At 49.9% G+C, this 23,828-nt stretch overlaps 1 protein-coding gene across 4 annotated transcripts in view; it reads right to left on the bottom strand.

The window, feature by feature from the left end:
- Positions 1-200: 200 nt before the first annotated feature.
- si:dkey-54n8.4 (coiled-coil domain-containing protein 92) overlaps positions 201-23,828 on the bottom strand; it is a 76,843-nt gene continuing 53,215 nt past the window's right edge. For all 4 annotated transcript variants that reach the window (XM_038814828.1, XM_038814827.1, XM_038814830.1 and 1 more), the window contains one exon: positions 201-1,399. In XM_038814828.1, the coding sequence (XP_038670756.1) occupies positions 660-1,399 (740 nt within the window). In that variant the 3' untranslated portion in view covers positions 201-659. The remainder of the gene's footprint in view (positions 1,400-23,828) is intronic.

Raw genomic sequence — 23,828 nt, 5'->3', positions numbered from 1 at the left:
TGCTAGGCTTTATCTTCAGAGTGAGTTGTGAATCATTACTTTATTGCTTTGTAATATATATATATATATATATATTTTTTAAAGTGTGTCAGAAGTTTACGTGAGGCTGATAACTGCAGTGTGATGTGCGAGGGGTGTGTGCACGTCCAGAGGTTTTGTAATGTTAGAAGCGGATTTGCAATAAAATGTTTGGATGAATGTAATATTTTCAAAGATTTATTATTAACTTGAGTAACCCACTGATTTGTATTAAAAATTCTTTCTGATGACCAGGTTCCTGAGGCGAAGAGGAAAGCTCTGTGATATTTGCCAGTGTTCCCCTTGCCTACCTTTCACTTTAAATAGTCTACTTTTCCCAGGTGTTGGCTGGGTAGATTCAGGCCCAGCTTGGGCCTTCAAATCAATGAAGTGGGGCCTCCCTGTACTGCCTCGGTAGAGGTGGCTGCAGTTGAGAATTGCCAGTCATTCACCCCATTGATGTCTGTAGGGCATTGCTTTGTGCAAAAACAAACTGCTGCGTTTGCCGAAACAGCGACCGATTTGAAAATTCATTGCATGCAACATGCCTTCAGATGTTTCTGATAGGAAAAGGCGTTGCATCTATGCAAGTTCCTTCTATTAACTGATTGTTAACCTTGAAAACCCGGGACAAAGTGGCCCTATTTACGAAATCCTTCTCGCTCCTTTTGCAAATCCTCGCCGGCGCTTTCCTCATCAGTGAGGGGGATTTCCGTCTCGGCAGGGGGCCCCAGAATGTTCAAACTCTTTGAGTTCCCCTCTGGTACAGTCCTGGGCGTTTGCGATGCTGCCGCAAGGCTGCCACTCTCAAGTCCGCACTCCCGGCTAACGGGCTCAGCCACTCGGCCCGCCTGGACCTGCCTCTGGCCGTAATGCCACCTCGCTCGTAGGAAAAGGGCAGGGTCGGGCATGGGGTCCAATTCGACCTGCGCAGCCTGTCGCCTTTGCTGAGTGGCGTCTGTCCCCATCGCTCGGTCAGTGCAGGTTTTCTCAGTCATTTTGTAATGGATTTTGTGGCTCCTTTTCAGTGATAGTGATGTATATACGGGAGACGTGGGGATGGCTTTATCAGACGGCTTATCTGAAGGCCGATTGCCTTGCCTGGAGTTGCTCAGCTTCTGTTTGAAGCTGTGCAGCTGGAAGGAGAGATGCGCCGCAGTCTCAGACTGCTTCTGCAGTTCACTGTTCAGCAGGGTCATCCTGTGACTCCGTCTCTTGAGTTCCTCCAGGAACAGCCGCTCCCTCCTCCGTAGGCTGTCCTCCAGCGCGGTTATCAGGGCCTCTTTGTGGCAGAGTTCTGTTCTCAGCGCTGCATTTTGTAGCTCCTTCTCTCTGATTTGTGCCTCGAGAGGGGCGTAGGACTCCAGCTGTTCACAGTCATCTGCAAAGGGAATGAGAAACAGAGGTCAACTGAAAACTCAAAAGTATTTGGAATAGTACTTTCAATGAAATGGTTCAAATCGCATAATCCACCCCCGCCCCCTCAGCTCGATCTCCAGTTGTCCCATCGCTACGTGAGAAAATCTGTCTTTGTACAGTGGCCTTCACCTCTCTATAAGCGTGAATGCCAACGCATGGTGAACAGAGGACTCGAGGAACCTCATCCATCAACATGGGCACGTTTCAAGCTCCCAGACTCAACACGGAGTTCAACAACCTGTTCATGATCCTGCCATTCACACCTCCTCGGGACTCGGCCTCTTCCCTGTTCTGAGAAAAAGTCATATTCAACTTGAAACTTTGAATGTTTCTCTCTCCACAGATGCTGCCAGACCTACTGCGCATTTCCAGCACTCTGTTTTTATTTCAGATTTTGCAGCAACTGTGGTGTTTTGTTTTTGTCTCTTTCTCCCTCTACATCCCAAGAGGCCATTGATGAGCATGGGCATCCACTGGGTGGGTCCATGATGATGCAAGGGTTTGCCATGGCCTTCTGCGTTATGGCTGGGCAGGGCGGGAGAATCCAGCTCACTACCATTACGCTACATGACCTCACTTTTTTCTTGTCCCGTTTACACTCCCTTCTGTTCTCCAACACCTTTGTCATTTAATCTCTTCTGCCTTCCACCCTACCACAGACCTTTTCTTTTTGTCGCACTGAACTTGTGTTTTGCTGAAAAGGTCGAACCTTTCATCCAGTCCTCATCAGGACACGACCAATATAAGGGAAAACAACAATTTATACTGCATGCGAAGAGAATGCTGATTGATTGGAAAGTGAACTTTGATTGGCAGAGGTGTTGCCATGGAGAATGCAGCAGTTGATGGTGACTGATAGATAACTGCCAAGCATCGTTTGAAATTTAAATCAGGCAGCTTGATCCTGACTAGCCAAGGTTGACCAATCAGAGATCAGCTGCCAACCAATCAGCGTTCTCTTCTCACACAGTATAAATTCTTGTTTTCCTCCTGTGGTGGCTCGAGACTTGCACTGGAGGCTTCCAGTAGTTAACAAAGAGATTTATTGATGAGAGGCAAAGGCAGTTAGGTAACAGGCACAGAACCCAATATAACGGGTCTTAACACTTCGGGTTCCAGGGTCCACACGGCTCAGGGTCCTGGCCCGGATTCATGCGAGATTGGCCCCGAACCGGTCACATGGTCTGTCAAGTGCGGCCTCATCCACACCATATTCTTGCAACGTGTCCTGATGAGTGCAAGACAAAAAGCTTTGATACTTTTTTCCCCCCAGCAATACCTGTCCATTTGTTCCTTTTCTCACTTTCCCCAGTTTATTTAATTGCTTAGAACCTAAAACAACTGGTGAACAATTATTGAACCGAAATGCTATTTCTGATTCTCTCCCCAGTGATAGTGCCAGGCCTGGGTACTTTTGACATTTTCTGTTTTTATTTTACAACACAAGGTTTGTTAACTTTTCCTCTGTTCGTCTACAAAGGCTGATGGTGCTATTCTTCATAGTTTCCATCACCTCGCTCCCAGAAACGAATCTTCTCCAAATGTCCCCCCTCTACGTTTCAGTTTTCTTTCCTGACTTCTGAAGATTCTTTACTTATCCGGAGGAGGTACAATTGCTGCAGCCCTTCAGGTCCTCTCCTCCGTGTCTGTTCTCCAGAGAATTACAGAGCACAAAAGGAGACCATCATGCTGGCTCTTTGAAAGGTCCGTCCAATTTGTCTCACCCTCCCTCCCTTGTCCCATAATCCTGCAAATGTTTCCTTTTCAAGTATTTATCCAATTCTTTTTTTAAAGTCACCTTTGCTTCTGCATATGCCAGTCAGTATGTTCCAGAACATAACGCTCACTATGTAAAACAAAGAGATTCTCCTCATTCCTCCTCTATCTTTTGCCAAAGATTTTCAATCTCTATCTTCTGGTGACTGACTGTCTTTCCAATGGAACCAGTTTCTCCTTCCATCTTCTATATAAACCAATCATAATTATGAACCCCTCTAATAGATCTCTCCTCAAGAAGCTTTGAGCTCTGATGCGACCATCAATTCACTCGAGACAAGAGAAGTAAACCATGGCTTTAATCAACTTAGAACAGTGCCTGCCTGCGACTGATCCAATACTGAGAACCGATTACATGTCGACTGCTCTTTATACCTCCCTTCAAGGGGAGGAGCCATGGGCCGAGCCCATACATGCCCCAACATGTTCCCCTATGGATAAAGCCATACAATAGCCCATAGGAGGAGCCCACAAGGGCAACAGCATAGCACAGATACAAATACAAGGGCAGCAGCACAGATACAAATACAATGGTGGATTATTGGCATAATACATTCACCACAAGCTCCCACAGCATTTTTGACTTGGGTTGGTGTCACATTGCAGTTAAGCCTGAACTTGCCCTCTCACTATATAGGGGCTGTTTAGCACACTGGGCTAAATTGCTGGCTTTGAAAGCAGACCAAGGCAGGCCAGCAGCATGGTTCGATTCCCGTACCAGCCTCCCCGAACAGGCGCCGGAATGTGGCGACTAGGGGCTTTTCACAGTAACTTCATTGAAGCCTACTCGTGACAATAAGCGATTTTCATTTCATTAAACCCACGCACCTCAATTGTGCAGTGGGACAATGGGTCAATAATTTGAACCAACAGATCATGCTCAATCTTGCCTTCCCTTCCCTAGCCCGGAGAGATCAACTGAAGGATTAGGGTCACATTTCTAGCTTGGATCAGGCAATTGAACCGAGGCCAGATGGTCAAGTCCAGAATGTCTTTGATTTCCACTGATGTGCAACACACTACACAGAGCCACTGTGATATTTATATTTTTGTTCATTAAACATTTAACGTTGTTAAATATTCCTGATGTCCGGAAGCAGAGAACATAGATTTTGAATTTTCTGGGAAGTGTCACAATGACGACTTTTCCAGTTCTACCAAGCTGGCCCTATTTAGAAAATATTATAGCTTGGGTCATCTCGTACAGATGGATTTTATCCATTAAAGAGAGAACCTTGAATAACCTATGTTAGTTAACGGGGAAGAGGGCAGTGTTATGTTTAGGGGCAGGAGAGATTGTGAGATATCAATGGTTGCGGGATAGAAAACTTTTCCCTTTTACTATCCAGGTCAATGCCAGCAAACCCCAGGTCAGATAAGGCCCATTCAAATTAGGTGCGCAAGCGATGCATCAACAATGTCTTTGGATGACAATCTAAGAACAACGTTACCCCCTGCCCTCGTGTGTTTTTAAAAAATTTATGTTCTCTTATGGTATCTTTAAGTGAGATTGTCAAATTTTGAGCTGAAACTGGCTGTTCAAACTCTACTTGTCTGTTGTGGCACAGCACCTGTTACTCCAAAAGCCTTTGCTGCTGCATTGAATGACAGAGGGTGCGCTTGCACTGCTATTTCATTGTTTAAATATTTTGAACTTGATTTGTGCATCTTGAGTGTTCTACTGCTTTAGTCAATGTTACAAACTATTTGAAGGAAAGATACAAAATGGAATGCAGTGATCAAACAAAAGGCTCGCCAAGGGCAAGGCAGGAAATGGTCACATGTTAGAGGAAGTCTGGGTAGGGAAACCTGAAGGCCGAGGTCAGGTGATCTATGAGGAGAAAGCTTTGCTGGTGAATGTTATATTTCACAGTGCCACTGCAATGTTTCTCATTTGCATTCTGAGTAAGTGTTTAAGTGATTGTCTGATGGCATGTTGATTGGATTGGCATAACATTTTTTAATGCGTAGCGCGAGAAATGCTGAAAAAAAAACAATGTCTGGGGGGGGGGGGGGGGGGGGGGGGGGGAGAGACCTGGAACACAGGTCATAGTCTTAGGATAAGAGGTCGGCTATTTTGGACTGAGATGAGGAGAAAATTCTTCACTTGTGAATTTGTGGAATTCTCTGTCCCACAGTACTCGGCTGCTGAGTATATTCAAGGCCGAGAAGGATAGATTTTCGGACACTGAGGGAATGGACACTGAGGGAATGAAGGGAGAGGAGGACAATGCGGCAAGGTGAAGTCGAGGTAGATGATCAATCATGATCTTATCGCATGCTGGAGCGGGTCTGAGAGACCGAATGACTCCAGCTTATATATCTTATGGATTAAACAAAGAGAGAGAGGAGAGGGCGAGAGAGAGACTTTCATTCATTATCTTCCACTGCATCCTAAGCAGGTAGAGGTAAAGGTAAAAGTAAAGTTGCCGTAGTCCCAGATGACTGGGGCAAGGTTGAGAAGGCAAGGCCTTCATGAATAATCTCAGCCGGAATTAAACCCACGCTGGTGGCCTTGCTCTGCATCACGAACCAGCTGTCTAACCAATTGAGCGAAACCGGCCCCCAAGCAGGTATCTAAAGTGAGAAGATGCTGCACTGTGGCTGCATCATAGCTTAGTATGGCAACTGCTCGGCCCAAGATGGCAAGAAATTGCAGAGTGTGGTGAACTTAGCCCAACGCATCGCACAAGCTTACCACCCCCACATTGATTCTGTCTACACCTCCCGCTGCCTCAGGAAGGCAGACAGCATTGTCAGAGACCCCTCACACCCAGGCTTTGCCCTCTTCCAGACCCTTCCATCAGGCACATCCAGACATAGGAACAGCTTCTTCCCCACAGCTACTACTCCTCAACGACTCTCCCTGATCTGTTCCCAGTAAAACACTATTCACGACGCCCTATGCTGCTCTTCGTCATCCATTTGCTTAGTTTGGCCCTTGTTCTGCACTGCAACCAATCACTGTCTGTTGATGTACCTTGTCGATTATTCTTTTTGTCTACTGTGTACGTTCCCTTGGTCGTAGAAAAATACTTTTCACTGTACTTCGGTACACGTGACAAATCAATCCCTCAATCAATACTAGATTCAAAATGTGTCACTCATCTCCTTGGCTATTCTGTTTTCAATCAATTTTAATGCTGGAATGATTCAGCCCCTTAACAGAAATCAGCACAACACACTTCTGTTAAGATGAGATTTCTCAGCCTCTTACTCAAACTTCTAGTGGCAGCAACACTGCTGGGTGGTTGCTTAAGAACTGATGCTCAGAGACATATGGAACGGGAGGGCTACAGGGGAGAGGGAGATGACCGGTGGTTCATGCTACACAGGAATACTTCTACATTGTATTCAAACACTGGCTACATTTTAAGAAGTACTTCACTGGCCGTAGCTTCCCGGGGTCATGAAAGGTGCTATGCAAATGGAAGTTCTTTTTTTTTTTGACACGTCAGGGACTCCCAACCAGCAACGCAATCTACCAGAAGTGCAAATGAGTTGGAAGATTTTTAACAAGCTTCAGTAAATAAAGAGTTGCCGTTTAATCCACTTTGGTGCCTTTCTGTCACAAGCTGTTAGAAATGGCGATGAGGGAACGGAACAAACTGTGGCCTTTTGCTTCCTGCCTTGAATTACTCAATAAATGTCCTATGAAGCAACGATCTGCTGTCTCTGCTCAGTTAGGTTTTCCCCAGCTTGCATTAATCTGCAGGCAGATAACGAAGTACCAGACGATAATGTGAATTTAATGATGCCAGGAATCTAATTTGAGTTTTTTTATTCTCCTTCTGAAGTGTCGTGCTTATTAATGAGGGAACATCTGAATTAATGATCCACCGTTGAAAAACCCAAAACAAATAGTTCCACCATATTGTTCTTTTGATGCCTGGCCTCCAAGTGAAGGCCTCCCCAGTCACTGGAAACATCCTTGAAGCAGAGCTTTGGGTGTCCTAATGGTCTTCAGGCTCAACAGAAAATCATTGAACATAGAACATAGTGCAGAAGGAGGCCATTCGGCCCATCGAGTCTGCACCAACCCACTTAAGCCCTCACTTCCACCCCATCTCCACAACCCAATAATCCCTCCTAAACGTTTTGGATACCAAGGGCAATTTAGCGTGGCCAAACCACCTAACCTGCACATCTTTGGACCTGTGGGAGGAAACCGGAGCACCCGGAAGAAATCCACACTGACACAGGGAGAACGTGGGGACTCCGCACAGACAGTGACCCAGCAGGGAATCGAACCTGGGACCCTGGCGCTGAGAAGCCACAATGCTGTCCACTGTGCTACCGTGCTGTCCCTGGGTGTGTGTCCGCCTCCTATCCTGTGAACATGCTCCAGCCAGAAAAGTCTTTCAGTGCAGCACAGCAGCGCAGTGGTTAGCACTCTTGCTTCACACCTCCAGGGTCCCAGCTTCGATTCCCGGCTTGGGTCACTGTCTGTGCGGAGTCTGCACGTTCTCCCAGTGTCTGCGTGGGTTTCTTCCGGGTGCTCCGGTTTCCTCCCACAGGTCCAAAGATGTGCAGGTTAGGCGGATTGGCTATGCTAAATTGCCCTTAGTGTCCAAAAAGGTTAGGTGGGGTTACGGGGATAGGGTGGATAGGAGGGCTTAACGTAAGGTGCTCTTTCCGAGGCCCTGTTCAAACTCGAAGGGCCGAATGGCCTCCTTCTGCACTGTAAATTCTATGACCACTTTGTTTGGTATTTTCTTCTCTATGCTCCTGATTTTAGTCTGACGGAAGGAGTTTGCCTGCCTACTCGGGACAGACTGCAAGCTCTACAACCTACCCAGACTGAGAGTGAAGATAAAGGTGCTGCACACCTCTTGCTCAGGGAATTCCTTTAATGCAGATGAAACCGCACTCGCCACTCGCATAGAATCTCAGGTACAAAATGTACATGGACCGTCGCTCCCATCCCCATAACTTGTCCCCCCCGCGTGAAAAACGTCAAGTGTGTCACATCCTCTGCCCTCGTTGACTGAACAACATGCCGCTGGAAATGGTGAGCAGATTCTGCTACCTTGGGTACATTGATAGGCAGTCTGCCATTTGATGCAAACTCAGTGATGCACAGGGAAAGCAACTCCCACCTTTGGCCGACTCATAAAACATGGATGGAATAACATCACGCTGATCCTCGGGACCAAGACGAAGCCAGCGTTTGCAATATCTTGTCGTACGGCCATGGAACATGGACAACGGACAACGTGCAGCTGTGAAGAAAGGGGCAGCACGGTAGCATGGTGGTTAGCATCAATGCTTCACAGCTCCAGGGTCCCAGGTTCGATTCCCGGCTGGGTCACTGTCTGTGTGGAGTCTGCACGTCCTCCCCGTGTGTGCGTGGGTTTTCTCCGGGTGCTCCGGTTTCCTCCCACAGTCCAAAGATGTGCGGGTTAGGTGGATTGGCCAGGCTAAATTGCCCTTAGTGTCCTAAAAAATAAGGTTAATGGGGGTTGTTTGGGTTACGGGTATAGGGTGGATACGTGGGCTTGAGTAGGGTGATCATTGCTCGGCACAACATCGAGGGTCGAAGGGCCTGTTCTGTGCTGTACTGTTCTAAAAGAAGCTCAACAACTTTTATCTTCACTGTTTGTGGTACATTCTGAGCATCTCATTGCAAGATCTATTCATGAATGCCGTAGTCCTCTCGTATGTTGCTCCCAAAGTACATTGCCACTTTTTCAGCAGTGACAACTCGGCTGACTCGGGCATGTTCGCAGACAGAAGACAGACATATACTCAGGGATTTTGTACCAGGAGAATAAAAATGTTTACATAGGGTGTGCGACAGGGTGGATTATACACAGTGACCAAAAGCCAAATGGCCTTTTCCTCATTCTGTGTTACCTCAAAGAGGTTCTTTAGCAATCACTTTATTTGCAGGATGTGTACATTTTCATGTGTTGGCTAATTGAATTTAAGATTGGTGTGCGAGAGCAGGTCCCTGCATTAAGATTAAATGAATAATCAATGGCTCAGTTCCCGGAGGAATAAGCTAGCAAGTGATATAATGGGAACATGTAAACTGGTGTCGAGACAGTAAGTTGATGAGCAATTAATAAAAGGTTGACAACACCGAGGTCCCATTCCAAGAAATTTATTACAAAGAATCAAACTGCAAACGATGAGGCCTCAGCAGGCGAGGTAGTGTAGGGTCACAAAGGTTGCTCTCGCTGTGCGCAGGTGTCATTACCCTTTCTCACCAGCCTTTGGCCAAACATCAGTTAAAGATTTTCCATTTTTTCCGAGGAACTGTGTGGTACATTGGAGCAGTTACCATAGCGATGCCAACTTAACATGCACCAGTGAACCCCTGGGTGCAAGTTCCCTATCACACTTATAACAATGCAGAGAGGTGGAGGTCATGCATATCATTATCAGGGCTATGGCGGGGATTCAAATGAAAGGGGAAGGCACCGTGAGCTCTTGTGGAGATTTTAAGGCAGACCATAAAATAGTATTGGTACAGGTCTAGAAACAGGATGTCTGTTAAAATAGTCTTGTTAAAATAATATGTGCAGCCAGCAAAAAAGGCATGGGAGGGGAGAATGCAACACCTTGAAATGGATTTAATAACCAGGAGTGGGAATCTCCGTAGCCCGACACCAAAATTGTGATTGGACGGCAAAAATCGGGCTCGGCGCCGGGTCTGACGACGGTCCGCCAAGCTCCACCCCCTCCAAAATGGCGTCATCATGACTCGCGGCGCTTCAGCAGTGTTGGCGCGTCATCAGCCGGCACACCCACGATGCTCCACCCCCTGTGGGCCAAGTTCCCTGTGGCGCGGGACACGTGTGGTCCGAGCTGGCGTGCCGGCTGCAAACGGTGTCCAGCGCTGCCAACTCGGCCGGGATCGGTGCTGCTGGCTGGGGTGGGGGGAGTGGGTTCTACTAGGGCTGGGGGGCCTGGTGGGGTCGTAGTTGGCGGGTTAGGTTCAAGCACACAGCCGACGCCATTTTGTACGGCGTGACCGGTGCAGGTTGTCAGCCGTGCGCATGCGAGGCCAGGGACCTGGACATTCTGTGGCCATTTACGGCGTGATCTGCAGGACTTTCACTCGGCATCGCTGCTAGCCCCTCACCGGTACCAGAATCGGTGAGGGGTTGGCGCCGAATTTCCTGTCGTGTAAATCGGCACATTCTACACTGGTGTCAGAACTTAGTCTCCCGAACGGGTAATCCAGCCCTGGGCCTTCGTTCTCGACTGGTTTCAGTTTTCAGACCTTGCACATTAATCAGCAGAATGCCCCCCCCCCCAGCCAGGAGGATCTGAAGTAAATTACCATTGCTGGATTAAACGTATTGCGGATAAGCTATAGAACAGCAAACACAAAGACAAAAAACAGACGACTTCAGTTGTTACGAATTATGATTTGGCCCAGATGCCCCACTGGGTTCATTGATTTCGATCATTCCAAGAATTGGTCTGAGTGTCTTCATTGTTTGAGACCGTAACCCTGAGATGCACAATCCCCGTGATTCAAGTCTCCCACATACATCTCCAATTATTCCAAAAGCAAGACAAGCAAACACTTGGTGAAATAAGGGTTGACACAAATTACAAAATTGATTTATTTCACAGGAGGGTGAACATACTGAACAGCAGCTAAGATTGGACTCACTGCATCAATCTTTACAATTTACGTACACACAAGACAAACTAAAGAAGGTGCCACACCGCCCCACATTGGTGAGTCACCCTGAGGTAAACAAGATGGCTTTTGACCATCTTTTACCATTCATGGCCTTCGGTCTCTATTTTTATAATTTTCTTCTTGAAAGACGGACGGAAACAAATGATCCAGCACAACGGGTGCTGGTCTCTTTTGATCATCTAAACAAGCTGACAAATCGCTTATTGTTCACTTTCTGGGGAGAAGAACTTTGCCAACTACTTCTCTTTCAAAAAGTATTTTTGGGGGGGGGGGGGGGAATGTGGAAGGAAACACCTTGCTTCTGTGGAAGGACGCTCAATATATCCTGAAATGAAGCATGAAGTGGTCAACAACTAAAGTTAAAGCAAGTTAAAAATATAGACCGAGAGTGATGTGGTTGAATGGAAATTTTGCACCTCTGACAATGCAGCGTTTCCTCAGTGCTACACTGAAAGGAGTTAATTAGGGGTTAATTTAATTTCTTTCCTTAAAATTTTTCAATTCTAAAACTTTCTCGGTATTGCAGTTCTGGTCAACATTTTACTACCTAAAATTGGCATGCAGGTGGGAGAGTGATGGGGTTATGGAGATATTGCAGTATTTTGGGGAAAGATTATAAAATCATTAAAGGGATACGGGCTTCGCTGACTGGGCCAACATTTATTGCCCATCCCTAACTGCCCTTGAAAAAGTGATCGTGAGTTGCCTTTGTGAATCGCTGCAGTCCATGTGGTGTAGGTACACCCACTGTGCTGTCAGGGACAGAGTGCCAGGATTTTGACTCAGTGATAGTGAAGGAACAGCGATATATTTCCAAGTCAGGATGGTGAATGGCGGGGGGGGGGACTTCCAGTTGGTGGGGTTCCCATGTATCTTTTGCCCTGCCACTTCTAGATGGTTGTAGGTTTGGAAGGTACTGCACAAGATGTCCTAGTGAGTTTCTGCAGTGCATCTTGGAGAGGGTAGACATTTTTGCTTCTGTGCGTTGGTTGGGGAGGGAGTGAATTTTGAGAGATGGGATGCCAATCAAATGGGCAGTTTTGCGCTAGATGCTGTTGAGCTTCTGAGTGTTGTTGGAGCTGCACTCACCCAGGCAAGTGGAGAGTATCCCATCACATTCCTGACTTTTACCTTGTATATGGTGGACAGGCTTTGGGGAGTCGGGAACTGAGTTACTGACTGCAGGATTCCCAACCTTTGTCCTGCTCTTGTAGCAACAGTACTCACATGGCTGGGCCAGTTAAGTTTCTGGTCAATGGTAACCTCCAGGATGTTGATAGTGGGGAGGATTCAGCAATGGTAATGCCATTGAATGTCAAGAAGAGATGGTTAGATTCTTTCATGTTGGAGCTGGTCATTGCTTGGCACCTGTGTGGCACAAACATTATTTGCCACTTGCCAGCCCAAGCCTGGATATTGTCCAGGTCTTGCTGCATTTGGACACGGACGGCTTCTGTACTCGGGGAGCCTTTAATGGTGCTGAACACTGTACAATCATCAGCAAACATCCCCATTTCTGACCATATGATGGATCAAGAAGCTGAAGATGGTTGGGCCTAGGTCGCTACCCTGAGGAACTCCTGCAGTGATGTCCTGGAACTGAGATGATTGACATGCAACAATCACAACCATCTTCCTTTTGCGTTAGGTATGACTCCAACCAGTGAAAGGTTTTCTCCCGGACTTCAGTTTAGCCAGGGCTCCTTGATGCCACACTCGGTCAAAAGTAGCCTTGATTTCAAGGGCAGTCACTCTCACGTCACCTCTGGCATTCTGCTCTTTTGTCCATGTTTGAACCAAGGTGGGAATGAGGTAAGAGCTAAGTAGCCCTGGTGGTTCCCAAACTGGGCACGAGTGAAGTCATTGCTAAACAAGTACTGCTCAATAGAATTGTTGATGACCCCTCATCACTGAACTGATGATCAAGAGCAGACTAATGGAGCAGTAATTGGCCAGATTGGATTTATCCTGCTTTTTGTGCACAGGACATACCATATTGCTGGGTAGATGCCAGTCTTGTAGCTGCAATAAAACATAGCAAGTTCTGAAGCACGTCTTCACTACCATTGCCAGAATAATGTCAGGGCCTTTAGCCTTTGCAGTATCCAGTGCCTTCAGCAATTTCTTGATATCACGAAGAGTGAATCAAATTAGCTGAAGACTGGCATCTGTGATGCTGGAGACCTCCGGAGGAGGCAGTGATGGATCATCCACTCGGCACTCCTGGCTGAAGATTGTTGCCAATGCTTCAGTCTTGTTTTTTGCACTGATATGCTGGGCTCCTCCATCATTGAGGATGGGGATATTCATGGAACCTCCTCCTCCAGTGAGTTGTTTAATTGTCCACCACCATTTACGGCTGGATATGGCAGGACTGCAGAGCTCAGAAGTCGGTTGTAGAATCGCTTAGCTCTGTCTATCACTTGCTGCTTTGGCTGTTTGGCACACAAGTAGTCCGATGTTATAGCTTCACCAGGTTGACACCTCATTTCTAGGTACCTGGTACTGCTTCTGGCATGCCCTCCTGCACTCTTCATTGAACTAGAGTTGACCCCCTGGCTTGGCGGCAAAGATTACTTGGAGGATACGCCAGGCCATGAGGTTACAGATTGTGGTTGACAACAATCCTGCCACTGAGGGCCCAAACTGCCTCATGGTTGCCCAGTCTTGAGTTGCTAGATCTGTTCAAAGTCTATCCCATTTAGCACGGCGATAGTCCATGCAACATGATGGAGGCTATGCTCAATTTGAAGATGGGGTGTTGTCTCCACAAGGCTTGTGGTCACTCCCACCAGTTGTAATGGGCAGATGCATCATCACAAGTGCCTCTTGATGCTGGGACTACAAAATGTTCATTAAGAGGGAACTTGCGTGGTCTAACCATTCAGCACACTGGGCCTGTGCTGCTATTTGTTCTTCAAGTGGCACTGATTATGACAGCCCCATTTCCCTGCACTTCCTCCTATTCTTCCAGTTTGCTTCAGGTTGTCAAATGTTGAGCATATCCCCATGCCTAAATTCAACGTAGGAGAAAATGATTAGTAAAGAAAATGAAAGGCGGGATTAGGCTTTGCCAAGTTTTTGAAAACCCAGAGACTGTAGGAAGAGTTCCACAATTTGAAATAAATTTAGTTCATCTCTTGCCCAAGGCTGCCATGGACAAATTAGTTAAGCAGCTAAATACTCAATGTAACATGCCATTCTGAATAAGGTATTATCCCAATAGTGAGTGGCAGAAATCTATCCAGCGTATTAAATGAGACCAGACTTTTGGCATTTTCGCGTTAGATAAGTTGAAGTCATGCATCATCGTGCTGATCCTAACACATGGAATAAAACACATCAACTTACACTGGTTGATTATCCGATTATAACTGCAAGATAATTCCTGTGTAATTTTACTTTGAAGATTTACATTTTTTACTGTCGAAAAATCTTCAATGTTTTTTTAAAAAAAAACAAGCACACTGCCAAAGGGTGCAATCATAAGACAGCATGTTTAAAATCCGCTCCTTAGATCCTTGCTAAAGTGTGAAAATGATCCCCGCCACTGGGACTCAACAGTCAGATCAGATAATGGAAACTCAGCGTATCCGTCTGAAGGTCAGCGAGACCTCTTGTAACAGTGGAAGACAGCCAGATAATTGGCCTGACGCTCCACATTTTTGAGAGGATGGATGGGGTGTGGTGGACTGGTAGCAATTGGAACTTCTTTAGCTGTGAGTTACTGAGAAGGAATGGAGTTTTTGTAAAACATAGTGCCAAAAAAAGCTGCTTACAACAAGCCTCAGGGTTGTACTTACACACTGCTCTACACATTTAATGTAACAGAGGCTGGGATTTCAATAGAAGAGTCAAACAGACACGAAACAAACATGTTTCTCTCCACAGATGTTGCCAGGCCTGCTGAATTTACCATAAGACTTAGGAGCAGAATTAGGCCACTCAGCCCATTGAGTCTGCTTCGCCATTTAATCATGGCTGATATGTTCCTCATCGCCATTCTCCTGCCTTCTCCCCATAACCCCTGATCCCCTTATTATTTAAGAACATATCTATCTCTGTCTTAAAGACACTCAGTGAATTGGCCCCCACAGCCTTCTGCGGCAATGAGTTCCACAGATTCACCACCCTCTGGCTGACGAAATTCCTTCTCATCTCTGTTTTAAAGGATCGGCCCTTCAGTCTGAGGCTGTGCCCTCGGGTTCCAGTTTCTCCCTATTAGTGGAAACACCCTCTCCACGAACACTCTATCCACGTCTCTCCATATACTGCAAGTTTCAATAAGATTCCCCCCTCCTCCTTCTAAACTCCAACGGGTACAGACCCAGAGTCCTCAACTGCTCCTCATATGACAAGCTCTTCATTCCTGGGATCATTCTTGTGAACCTCCTTGGGTACGGGGCCAAAAACTGCTCACAATACTCCAAATGTGGTCTGGCCAGAGACATATACAGCCTCAGAAGTACATCCCTGTCTTGTATTTTAGCCAATCAAAGTGAATGCTAACAATGCATTTGCCTTCCTAACTGCCGACAGAACCTGCACGGTAACCTTAAGAGAATCATGAACTCGGACTCCCAAGTCCCTTTGTGCTTCCGATTTCCTAAGCCTTTTCCCATTTAGAAAATAGCCTATGCCTCTATTCTCCCTACAAAAGTGCATAATCTCACACTTTTCCATATTAAACTCCATTTGCCACTTCTTTGCCCACTCTCCTAGCCTGTCCAAGTCCTTTAGCAGCCCCCTTGCTTCCTCAATACCACCTGTCCCTCTGCATATCTTTGTACCATCTTAGCAACAGTGCCTTCAGTTCCCTCTTCCAGCTCATTAATGTATATCGTGAATAGCTGTGAATAGCTGTGAGGTCCCAGCACAGACCCCTGAGGCACACCACCAGTCACCGGCTGCCATCCTGAAAAAGACCCCTTTATCCCCAAATCTCTACCTTCTGCCAATCAGCTAATCCTCTATCCATGCCAGGATCTTACCCTTAACACCATGGGCTCTTCAACTTATTGAACAGCCTCCCATACGGCGCCCTGTCAAAGCATTTTCCGTTTGTATTTCAGATTACCAGCATCCCCATTATTTTCCTTTATTTGTTTTTGCTTTTAATTGGTATTTCGGTGTCCTGCTGTGCAGTGATAACCAAACCACCACTGAAGAAATTACTGTTAACCTCATGAATTCTGGTAGTTAACTCTTCTGCTCTGTGCCCTCCACCTTGAGCATCCATAGGGGCTACAACAGTGAAATTACCCTCTTAAAGGGACTGCATCACAGCTTTGTTTGTGTGGCACTTGGGTAGCGCTCCAGCCGCAGAGTCTGGGGGTCTCTGGCGAGAGGGGGGGTCTCTGGCGCGAGGGGGGTCTCTGGCGCGAGGGGGGTCTCTGGCGCGAGGGGGGTCTCTGGCGAGAGGGGGGGTCTCTGGCGCGAGGGGGGTCTCTGGCGCGAGGGGGGTCTCTGGCGCGAGGGGGGTCTCTGGCGAGAGGGGGGTCTCTGGCGAGAGGGGGGTCTCTGGCGAGAGGGGGGTCTCTGGCGAGAGGGGGGTCTCTGGCGAGAGGGGGGTCTCTGGCGAGAGGGGGGTCTCTGGCGAGAGGGGGGTCTCTGGCGAGAGGGGGGTCTCTGGCGAGAGGGGGGTCTCTGGCGAGAGGGGGGGTCTCTGGCGAGAGGGGGGGTCTCTGGCGAGAGGGGGGGTCTCTGGCGAGAGGGGGGTCTCTGGCGAGAGGGGGGTCTCTGGCGAGAGGGGGGGTCTCTGGCGAGAGGGGGGTCTCTGGCGAGAGGGGGGTCTCTGGCGAGAGGGGGGTCTCTGGCGAGAGGGGGGTCTCTGGCGAGAGGGGGGTCTCTGGCGAGAGGGGGGGTCTCTGGCGAGAGGGGGGTCTCTGGCGAGAGGGGGGTCTCTGGCGAGAGGGGGGTCTCTGGCGAGAGGGGGGTCTCTGGCGAGAGGGGGGTCTCTGGCGAGAGGGGGGTCTCTGGCGAGAGGGGGGTCTCTGGCGAGAGGGGGGTCTCTGGCGAAGAGGGGGGTCTCTGGCGAGAGGGGGGTCTCTGGCGAGAGGGGGGTCTCTGGCGAGAGGGGGGTCTCTGGCGAGAGGGGGGTCTCTGGCGAGAGGGGGGTCTCTGGCGAGAGGGGGGTCTCTGGCGAGAGGGGGGTCTCTGGCGAGAGGGGGGTCTCTGGCGAGAGGGGGTCTCTGGCGAGAGGGGGGTCTCTGGCGAGAGGGGGGTCTCTGGCGAGAGGGGGGTCTCTGGCGAGAGGGGGGTCTCTGGCGAGAGGGGGGTCTCTGGCGAGAGGGGGGTCTCTGGCGAGAGGGGGGTCTCTGGCGAGAGGGGGGTCTCTGGCGAGAGGGGGGTCTCTGGCGAGAGGGGGGTCTCTGGCGAGAGGGGGGTCTCTGGCGAGAGGGGGGTCTCTGGCGAGAGGGGGGTCTCTGGCGAGAGGGGGGTCTCTGGCGAGAGGGGGGTCTCTGGCGAGAGGGGGTCTCTGGCGAGAGGGGGGTCTCTGGCGAGAGGGGGGTCTCTGGCGAGAGGGGGGTCTCTGGCGAGAGGGGGGTCTCTGGCGAGAGGGGGGTCTCTGGCGAGAGGGGGGTCTCTGGCGAGAGGGGGGTCTCTGGCGAGAGGGGGGTCTCTGGCGAGAGGGGGGTCTCTGGCGAGAGGGGGGTCTCTGGCGAGAGGGGGGTCTCTGGCGAGAGGGGGGTCTCTGGCGAGAGGGGGGTCTCTGGCGAGAGGGGGGGTCTCTGGCGAGAGGGGGGTCTCTGGCGAGAGGGGGGTCTCTGGCGAGAGGGGGGTCTCTGGCGAGAGGGGGGTCTCTGGCGAGAGGGGGGTCTCTGGCGAGAGGGGGGTCTCTGGCGAGAGGGGGGTCTCTGGCGAGAGGGGGGTCTCTGGCGAGAGGGGGGTCTCTGGCGAGAGGGGGGTCTCTGGCGAGAGGGGGGTCTCTGGCGAGAGGGGGGTCTCTGGCGAGAGGGGGGTCTCTGGCGAGAGGGGGGTCTCTGGCGAGAGGGGGGTCTCTGGCGAGAGGGGGGGTCTCTGGCGAGAGGGGGGTCTCTGGCGAGAGGGGGGTCTCTGGCGAGAGGGGGGTCTCTGGCGAGAGGGGGGTCTCTGGCGAGAGGGGGGTCTCTGGCGAGAGGGGGGTCTCTGGCGAGAGGGGGTCTCTGGCGAGAGGGGGGTCTCTGGCGAGAGGGGGGTCTCTGGCGAGAGGGGGGTCTCTGGCGAGAGGGGGGTCTCTGGCGAGAGGGGGGTCTCTGGCGAGAGGGGGGTCTCTGGCGAGAGGGGGGTCTCTGGCGAGAGGGGGGTCTCTGGCGAGAGGGGGGTCTCTGGCGAGAGGGGGGTCTCTGGCGAGAGGGGGGTCTCTGGCGAGAGGGGGGTCTCTGGCGAGAGGGGGGTCTCTGGCGAGAGGGGGGTCTCTGGCGAGAGGGGGGTCTCTGGCGAGAGGGGGGTCTCTGGCGAGAGGGGGGTCTCTGGCGAGAGGGGGGTCTCTGGCGAGAGGGGGGTCTCTGGCGAGAGGGGGGTCTCTGGCGAGAGGGGGGTCTCTGGCGAGAGGGGGGTCTCTGGCGAGAGGGGGGTCTCTGGCGAGAGGGGGTCTCTGGCGAGAGGGGGGTCTCTGGCGAGAGGGGGGTCTCTGGCGAGAGGGGGGTCTCTGGCGAGAGGGGGGTCTCTGGCGAGAGGGGGGTCTCTGGCGAGAGGGGGGTCTCTGGCGAGAGGGGGGTCTCTGGCGAGAGGGGGGTCTCTGGCGAGAGGGGGGTCTCTGGCGAGAGGGGGGTCTCTGGCGAGAGGGGGGTCTCTGGCGAGAGGGGGGTCTCTGGCGAGAGGGGGGTCTCTGGCGAGAGGGGGGTCTCTGGCGAGAGGGGGGTCTCTGGCGAGAGGGGGGTCTCTGGCGAGAGGGGGGTCTCTGGCGAGAGGGGGGTCTCTGGCGAGAGGGGGGTCTCTGGCGAGAGGGGGTCTCTGGCGAGAGGGGGGTCTCTGGCGAGAGGGGGGTCTCTGGCGAGAGGGGGGTCTCTGGCGAGAGGGGGGTCTCTGGCGAGAGGGGGGTCTCTGGCGAGAGGGGGGTCTCTGGCGAGAGGGGGGTCTCTGGCGAGAGGGGGGTCTCTGGCGAGAGGGGGTCTCTGGCGAGAGGGGGGTCTCTGGCGAGAGGGGGGTCTCTGGCGAGAGGGGGTCTCTGGCGAGAGGGGGGTCTCTGGCCGCAAGAATAAGGGGGGTCTCTGGCGAGAGGGGGGTCTCTGGCGAGAGGGGGGTCTCTGGCGAGAGGGGGGGGGATTATTAGGGTGTCTGTCCGGTATCCTAGCGACTGTTGGTGTCTGGACTGGCATCATAATAGTAGATTGGAGAAACTGGGGCTGTTTTGGAGAAGAGAAGATTAGGAGATTTGACAAAGGGATTACAAACCAGGAGGGGCCTGGTCAGAGCTGGCGAGGGGAAATTGTCACCATGTCAGAGGGGTGGAGAATCAGAGGACACTGATTTAAGGTGCTTGATAAAAGCACAAAGGACTGCATGGAGGAAAACCTTTAACGCAGTGAGCAATTCAGATCTGGAATGCGCTGCCCGAGAGAATGGCGGAGGCAGATTCACCCATGGTTTTCAAAAGGGAATTGGGTGGGCCGCACGGTGGCACAGTGGTTAGCACTGGGACTACGGCGCTGAGGACCCGGGTTCGAATCCCAGCCGTGGGTCACCATCCATGTGGTATTTGCACATTCTCTCCATGTCTGCGTGGGTCTCACCACCAAAACCCAAAAAGATGTGCAGGTTAGGTGGATTGGCCACGCTAAATTGGCTCTTAACCAGGAAAAAAAATAATTGGGCACTCAATTTATATTAAAAAAAAGTGAATTGTATAATTATCTGAAGAGAAAATAATTGCAGAGCTACGGGGAAAGGGTGGTGGGTGGTGGGGGGGGGACTGGTCTTGACGCGAGTCAGCACAGACACCACGGGCTCAATTGCCTCATTTGCTGTAACCATTCTATTATTCTATAACCGTCTCACCATGAGGCAAGAGTTACCATGCTACCAATAAGCCAGGCCGATGTTTATTAACTGCTGAGAGGGATTCCATTCCAATTCTCTTCCCACACACAAAGGCAGACTTTGGTTAGTAATTCCTGGAACAGGTCGCTAGTCTGTCGCCAGGGGCTTATAGGTTGAGGGGCACATCTCCACACGAAGCGTGGTTGACCCAGAGTCTCTCCCACTCTTACCGCCTGCCATTGGCATGTTTGGAAGGATTTGCAGGTTGACAGGTTAGGGTGGAGATGTAGGGGATAGGGTGGAGCTGTAGGCTTAAGTAAAGTGCTCTTTCCAAGGGTCAGTGCAGACTTGATGGGCCGAATGGCCTCCTTCAGCACTATAAATTCTATGACTCACTCAATCCAAGCGAGTTGTGAACACAACTTCCGTGGCCATCAGGTCCTGGGGTGGGACTTGAACCTGGAGCTCCTGGCTCAGAGGCAGCGATGCTAACCCACTGCGCCACAAGATCTCCTGCCTGAAGGAATTGTGGGGGAAGATTTCTGCTGTTTGTTGTTTGTGGTTAAATCCTAAATATAACACCATTTAATGAGAGTAAGTCAAGTTACTCACAAAGACTTCCCTTTATTGATACTATGATGAATTGTGTCCCTCTTATTCAATACACGTCACCCAGACAACCTTCCTTTGTTTAAATGAAAATGCATCTCCCACTATAATTCAACCTTTCCCAGATCATAACAACCATGGCACCTTGTGCCTCCCACAGTCCACTCATCCCGCCTGGAACGTCGGGACATTTAAACCCAAGATTGGTATCACCGACATGCAATGCTCAATTTATTTTAAGTTATATTCTTTAGAACCTCAATGTCATCTTATTCTTCTTTTTGAGGGGGAGAGCTGACTGGTGGTGATCTAACCTGAGGATCACTGCACCTTAGGCGAGGGGCAAGGTTGAGAAGGCGGGGGGGGGGGGGGGGGGGGGGGGGGGGGGGGGGGCTTTCATGGATAACCTCAGCCGGTACGGGAATTGAATCCGCGCTGTTGGCGTCGCTCCGCACCACGAACCAGCTGCCCACACAACTGAGCTACATGTCTACAAATGATTCCAAGCTTACTGCATGAGCTGCTTTTATGACAATCTGCCCGCTGTCTCAGGACGCTATAACATGAACAATATCAGTATTTGTATCATCGTTCAGATGGACATTTCACACTGTTGTTCGATTCTGGTGAGAATTTGGCTGTATTCATTAGTGCGTGCGTGCGTGTGTGTGTCCGCCATGGGTCAATTGGTAGTCCCCTTGCATCTGAGTCACAAGATTCTAGGTTCAACTGAAAAATCCAGGCCTAATGGGGAATGTTGCACTTTGGGAGGTGGCACCATTTGGATGAGAGCTGAAAATTAAAGCCCTGTCGGCCAGCTGTTTTGAAGAAGAGCAGGGGAGTTATTTCCGAGTCCTGATCCACCTCTGTCCCCCAGACAACGTCACAAACACAAGCACCTGGCCATTATCACATGGCTGTTTGTGAGAGCTTGCCGGGTGGGTTAGCTGCCATGTTTCAAAACTGGCCACATTCCAAAATAATTCCATTGGCTTTGAAGTACTTTGAGACGTTTGGTGGTTGTGAAAAGGATTCTACGAATGCAAGCCTTGCTTCTCTCCTGTATACAAAGGGTGCAATAGTAAGGCCTCCTTTCTCAACCTAAATATTCTAAGCAGGTATTATTTGATTGGGGGGGGGGTTATACATAGTAAAACATCTTAGAAATACATGGGGATTGAAGGTTCATTTATTCAATTGGTTTTATCTGCAGGATTGAATGGAGTTTCATTTCTTTTCTTTAAAATCTTTCCAAGGGGTAATTTAGCGTGGCCAATCCGCCTACCTTGCACATCTTTGGGTTGTGGGGGTGAGACCCACGCAGTCACGGGGAGATTGTGCAAACTCCACACGGACAATGACCTGGGGCCAGGATCGAACGGCGCTAACCACCGCGCCACCGTGCTGCCGCCGAATGGTGTTTCGTTGAGGGGGTGGAGGGTCAGCTTTTGCAGTAGCTGGTGAGGGGTACGTTTCCCACTCCAGTTAACAGGCAAACAAGAACGGCCAATTTGATTCGAGCGAGAGTAGAGAATTGGACATGAGCTCTGTCACTACAGTCCATTTGTAAGTGAGAAATTGTGCGGCGCTTCTAGCGATACTTTTGCTCTGGCATTGCCGGGGTAGGGGGGACGGGGTTGCGAGTGATGCCAGTCAGAGGTAACTATGGAATTCCCATGGCGTGAGAATGCAGGGCCGAAATTCCCATGGCTCTAGAATATAGGGCCGGAATTCCCATGGCTATAGGATACAGGGCCGGAATTCCCATGGCTTTAGGATACAGGGCCGGCTGCTGAGGATTGGGATGAGGAGTAATTTCTCCACAAAGCGGGTTTGTGGAATACTCAATCCCAGTGAGTTGTGGATGTTCAGTCGTATATTTAATACAAGGCGGTCAGTTAGCTCAGTTGACTGGGCGGCTGGTCCGTGATGCGGAGCGACGCCAGCAGCGTGGGTTCAATTCCCGTACCAGCTGAGGTTATCCATGACCTCAACTTTGCCCCTCACTTGAGGTGTGGAGACCCTCAGGTTATACCACCATCAGTCAGATCTTCCCCCTCAAAAGAGAGCTGCCTATGGTCATCCGGGACTGTGGCGACATTTACATATATTTAAGACAGGGGTGATAGGTTATATATAAATGTAGGTCTTATATTTAAGAAAGGGGTGACAGGTCCATCTAGAAGGACAAGGGCAGCAAACATCTGTGAACCCCACCTCCTGGAAGTTCGCTTCCAAATCACACACTTGGAAATATATCGCCATTCTGTTTATCATAGAATTTACAGTGCAGAAGGAGACCATTCGGCCCATCGAGTCTGCACCGGCTCTTGGAAAGAGCACCCTACCCAAGGTCAACACCTCCACCCTATCCCAATAACCCAGTAACCCCACCCAACACTAAGGGCAATTTTGGACACTAAGGGCAATTTATCATGGCCAATCCACCTAACCTGCACATCTTTGGACTGTGGGAGGAAACCGGAGCACCCGGAGGAAACCCACGCACACACGGGGAGGATGTGCAGACTCCGCACAGACAGTGACCCAAGCCGGAATCGAACCTGGGACCCTGGAGCTGTGAAGCCACTGTGCTATCCACAATGCTACCGTGCTGCCCTGTAATATCCTGTAACTCCCTTCCTAACAGCATGGTGGGTGTACCTACACCTCATGAATGGCAGTGGTTCAAGGCGACAGCTCACCGCCACCCTTTCGAGGGCAACTAGGGATGGGCAATAAATGCTGACCTAGTCAGTGTAGTTCACATTCTACAAATTAATTTTTATTTAAAGAGATAAAGGGATATGGGAATAGTGCAGGACATTGGAGTCGAAGTCAAAAATCAGTCAAGGTCTTGTTGAATAATGGAGCTGGCCCAAAAGGCCAGATGACTGATCCAGATCCCATTTCTTGAGATCTTACAAATTCTGACATTGGGTTTGCGTCAAAACCCAAATTTGGAAAGGGCAAGATTACCTCAGACTGTCTTAGTTTGAATTTTAATAACCTCACATACTTAGCAATAATGAAAAAAGCCCGACTTCCCTGGAGTGCTCACAGAAATAAATAAGAAATAAGCATGATTAAAAATGGCTCAGTACACAACATAAATCTTAAACTCAGCCTTTCTGTTTTGTGTTTCATAAGTTTTAGATTGCATTAAGTGCAAAAAGAATTTTAGCGAAACCAGCGTAATCTGTCCAGCCCGTTATGCTGACCGCTACAAATTCTGTGAAATCGTAGAAGGAGAAAGGAATATCTTCCATAATTATCCATCTGAATACAAATGTTCATGTTTTTTTTATTTTACTTGTGAGAGCAGCAGCAGAGTAGATCCATACTGAGGTTTATCCCAAGAAAATGTCTGTTAACTTCATCC

This window comes from Scyliorhinus canicula, chromosome 12, assembly GCF_902713615.1.
Source record: "Scyliorhinus canicula chromosome 12, sScyCan1.1, whole genome shotgun sequence".
Taxonomy (NCBI): Eukaryota; Metazoa; Chordata; class Chondrichthyes; order Carcharhiniformes; family Scyliorhinidae; genus Scyliorhinus; species Scyliorhinus canicula.
Note: the sequence above shows the minus strand (reverse complement) of the source record. Positions and strands in the feature narration are given on the sequence as shown.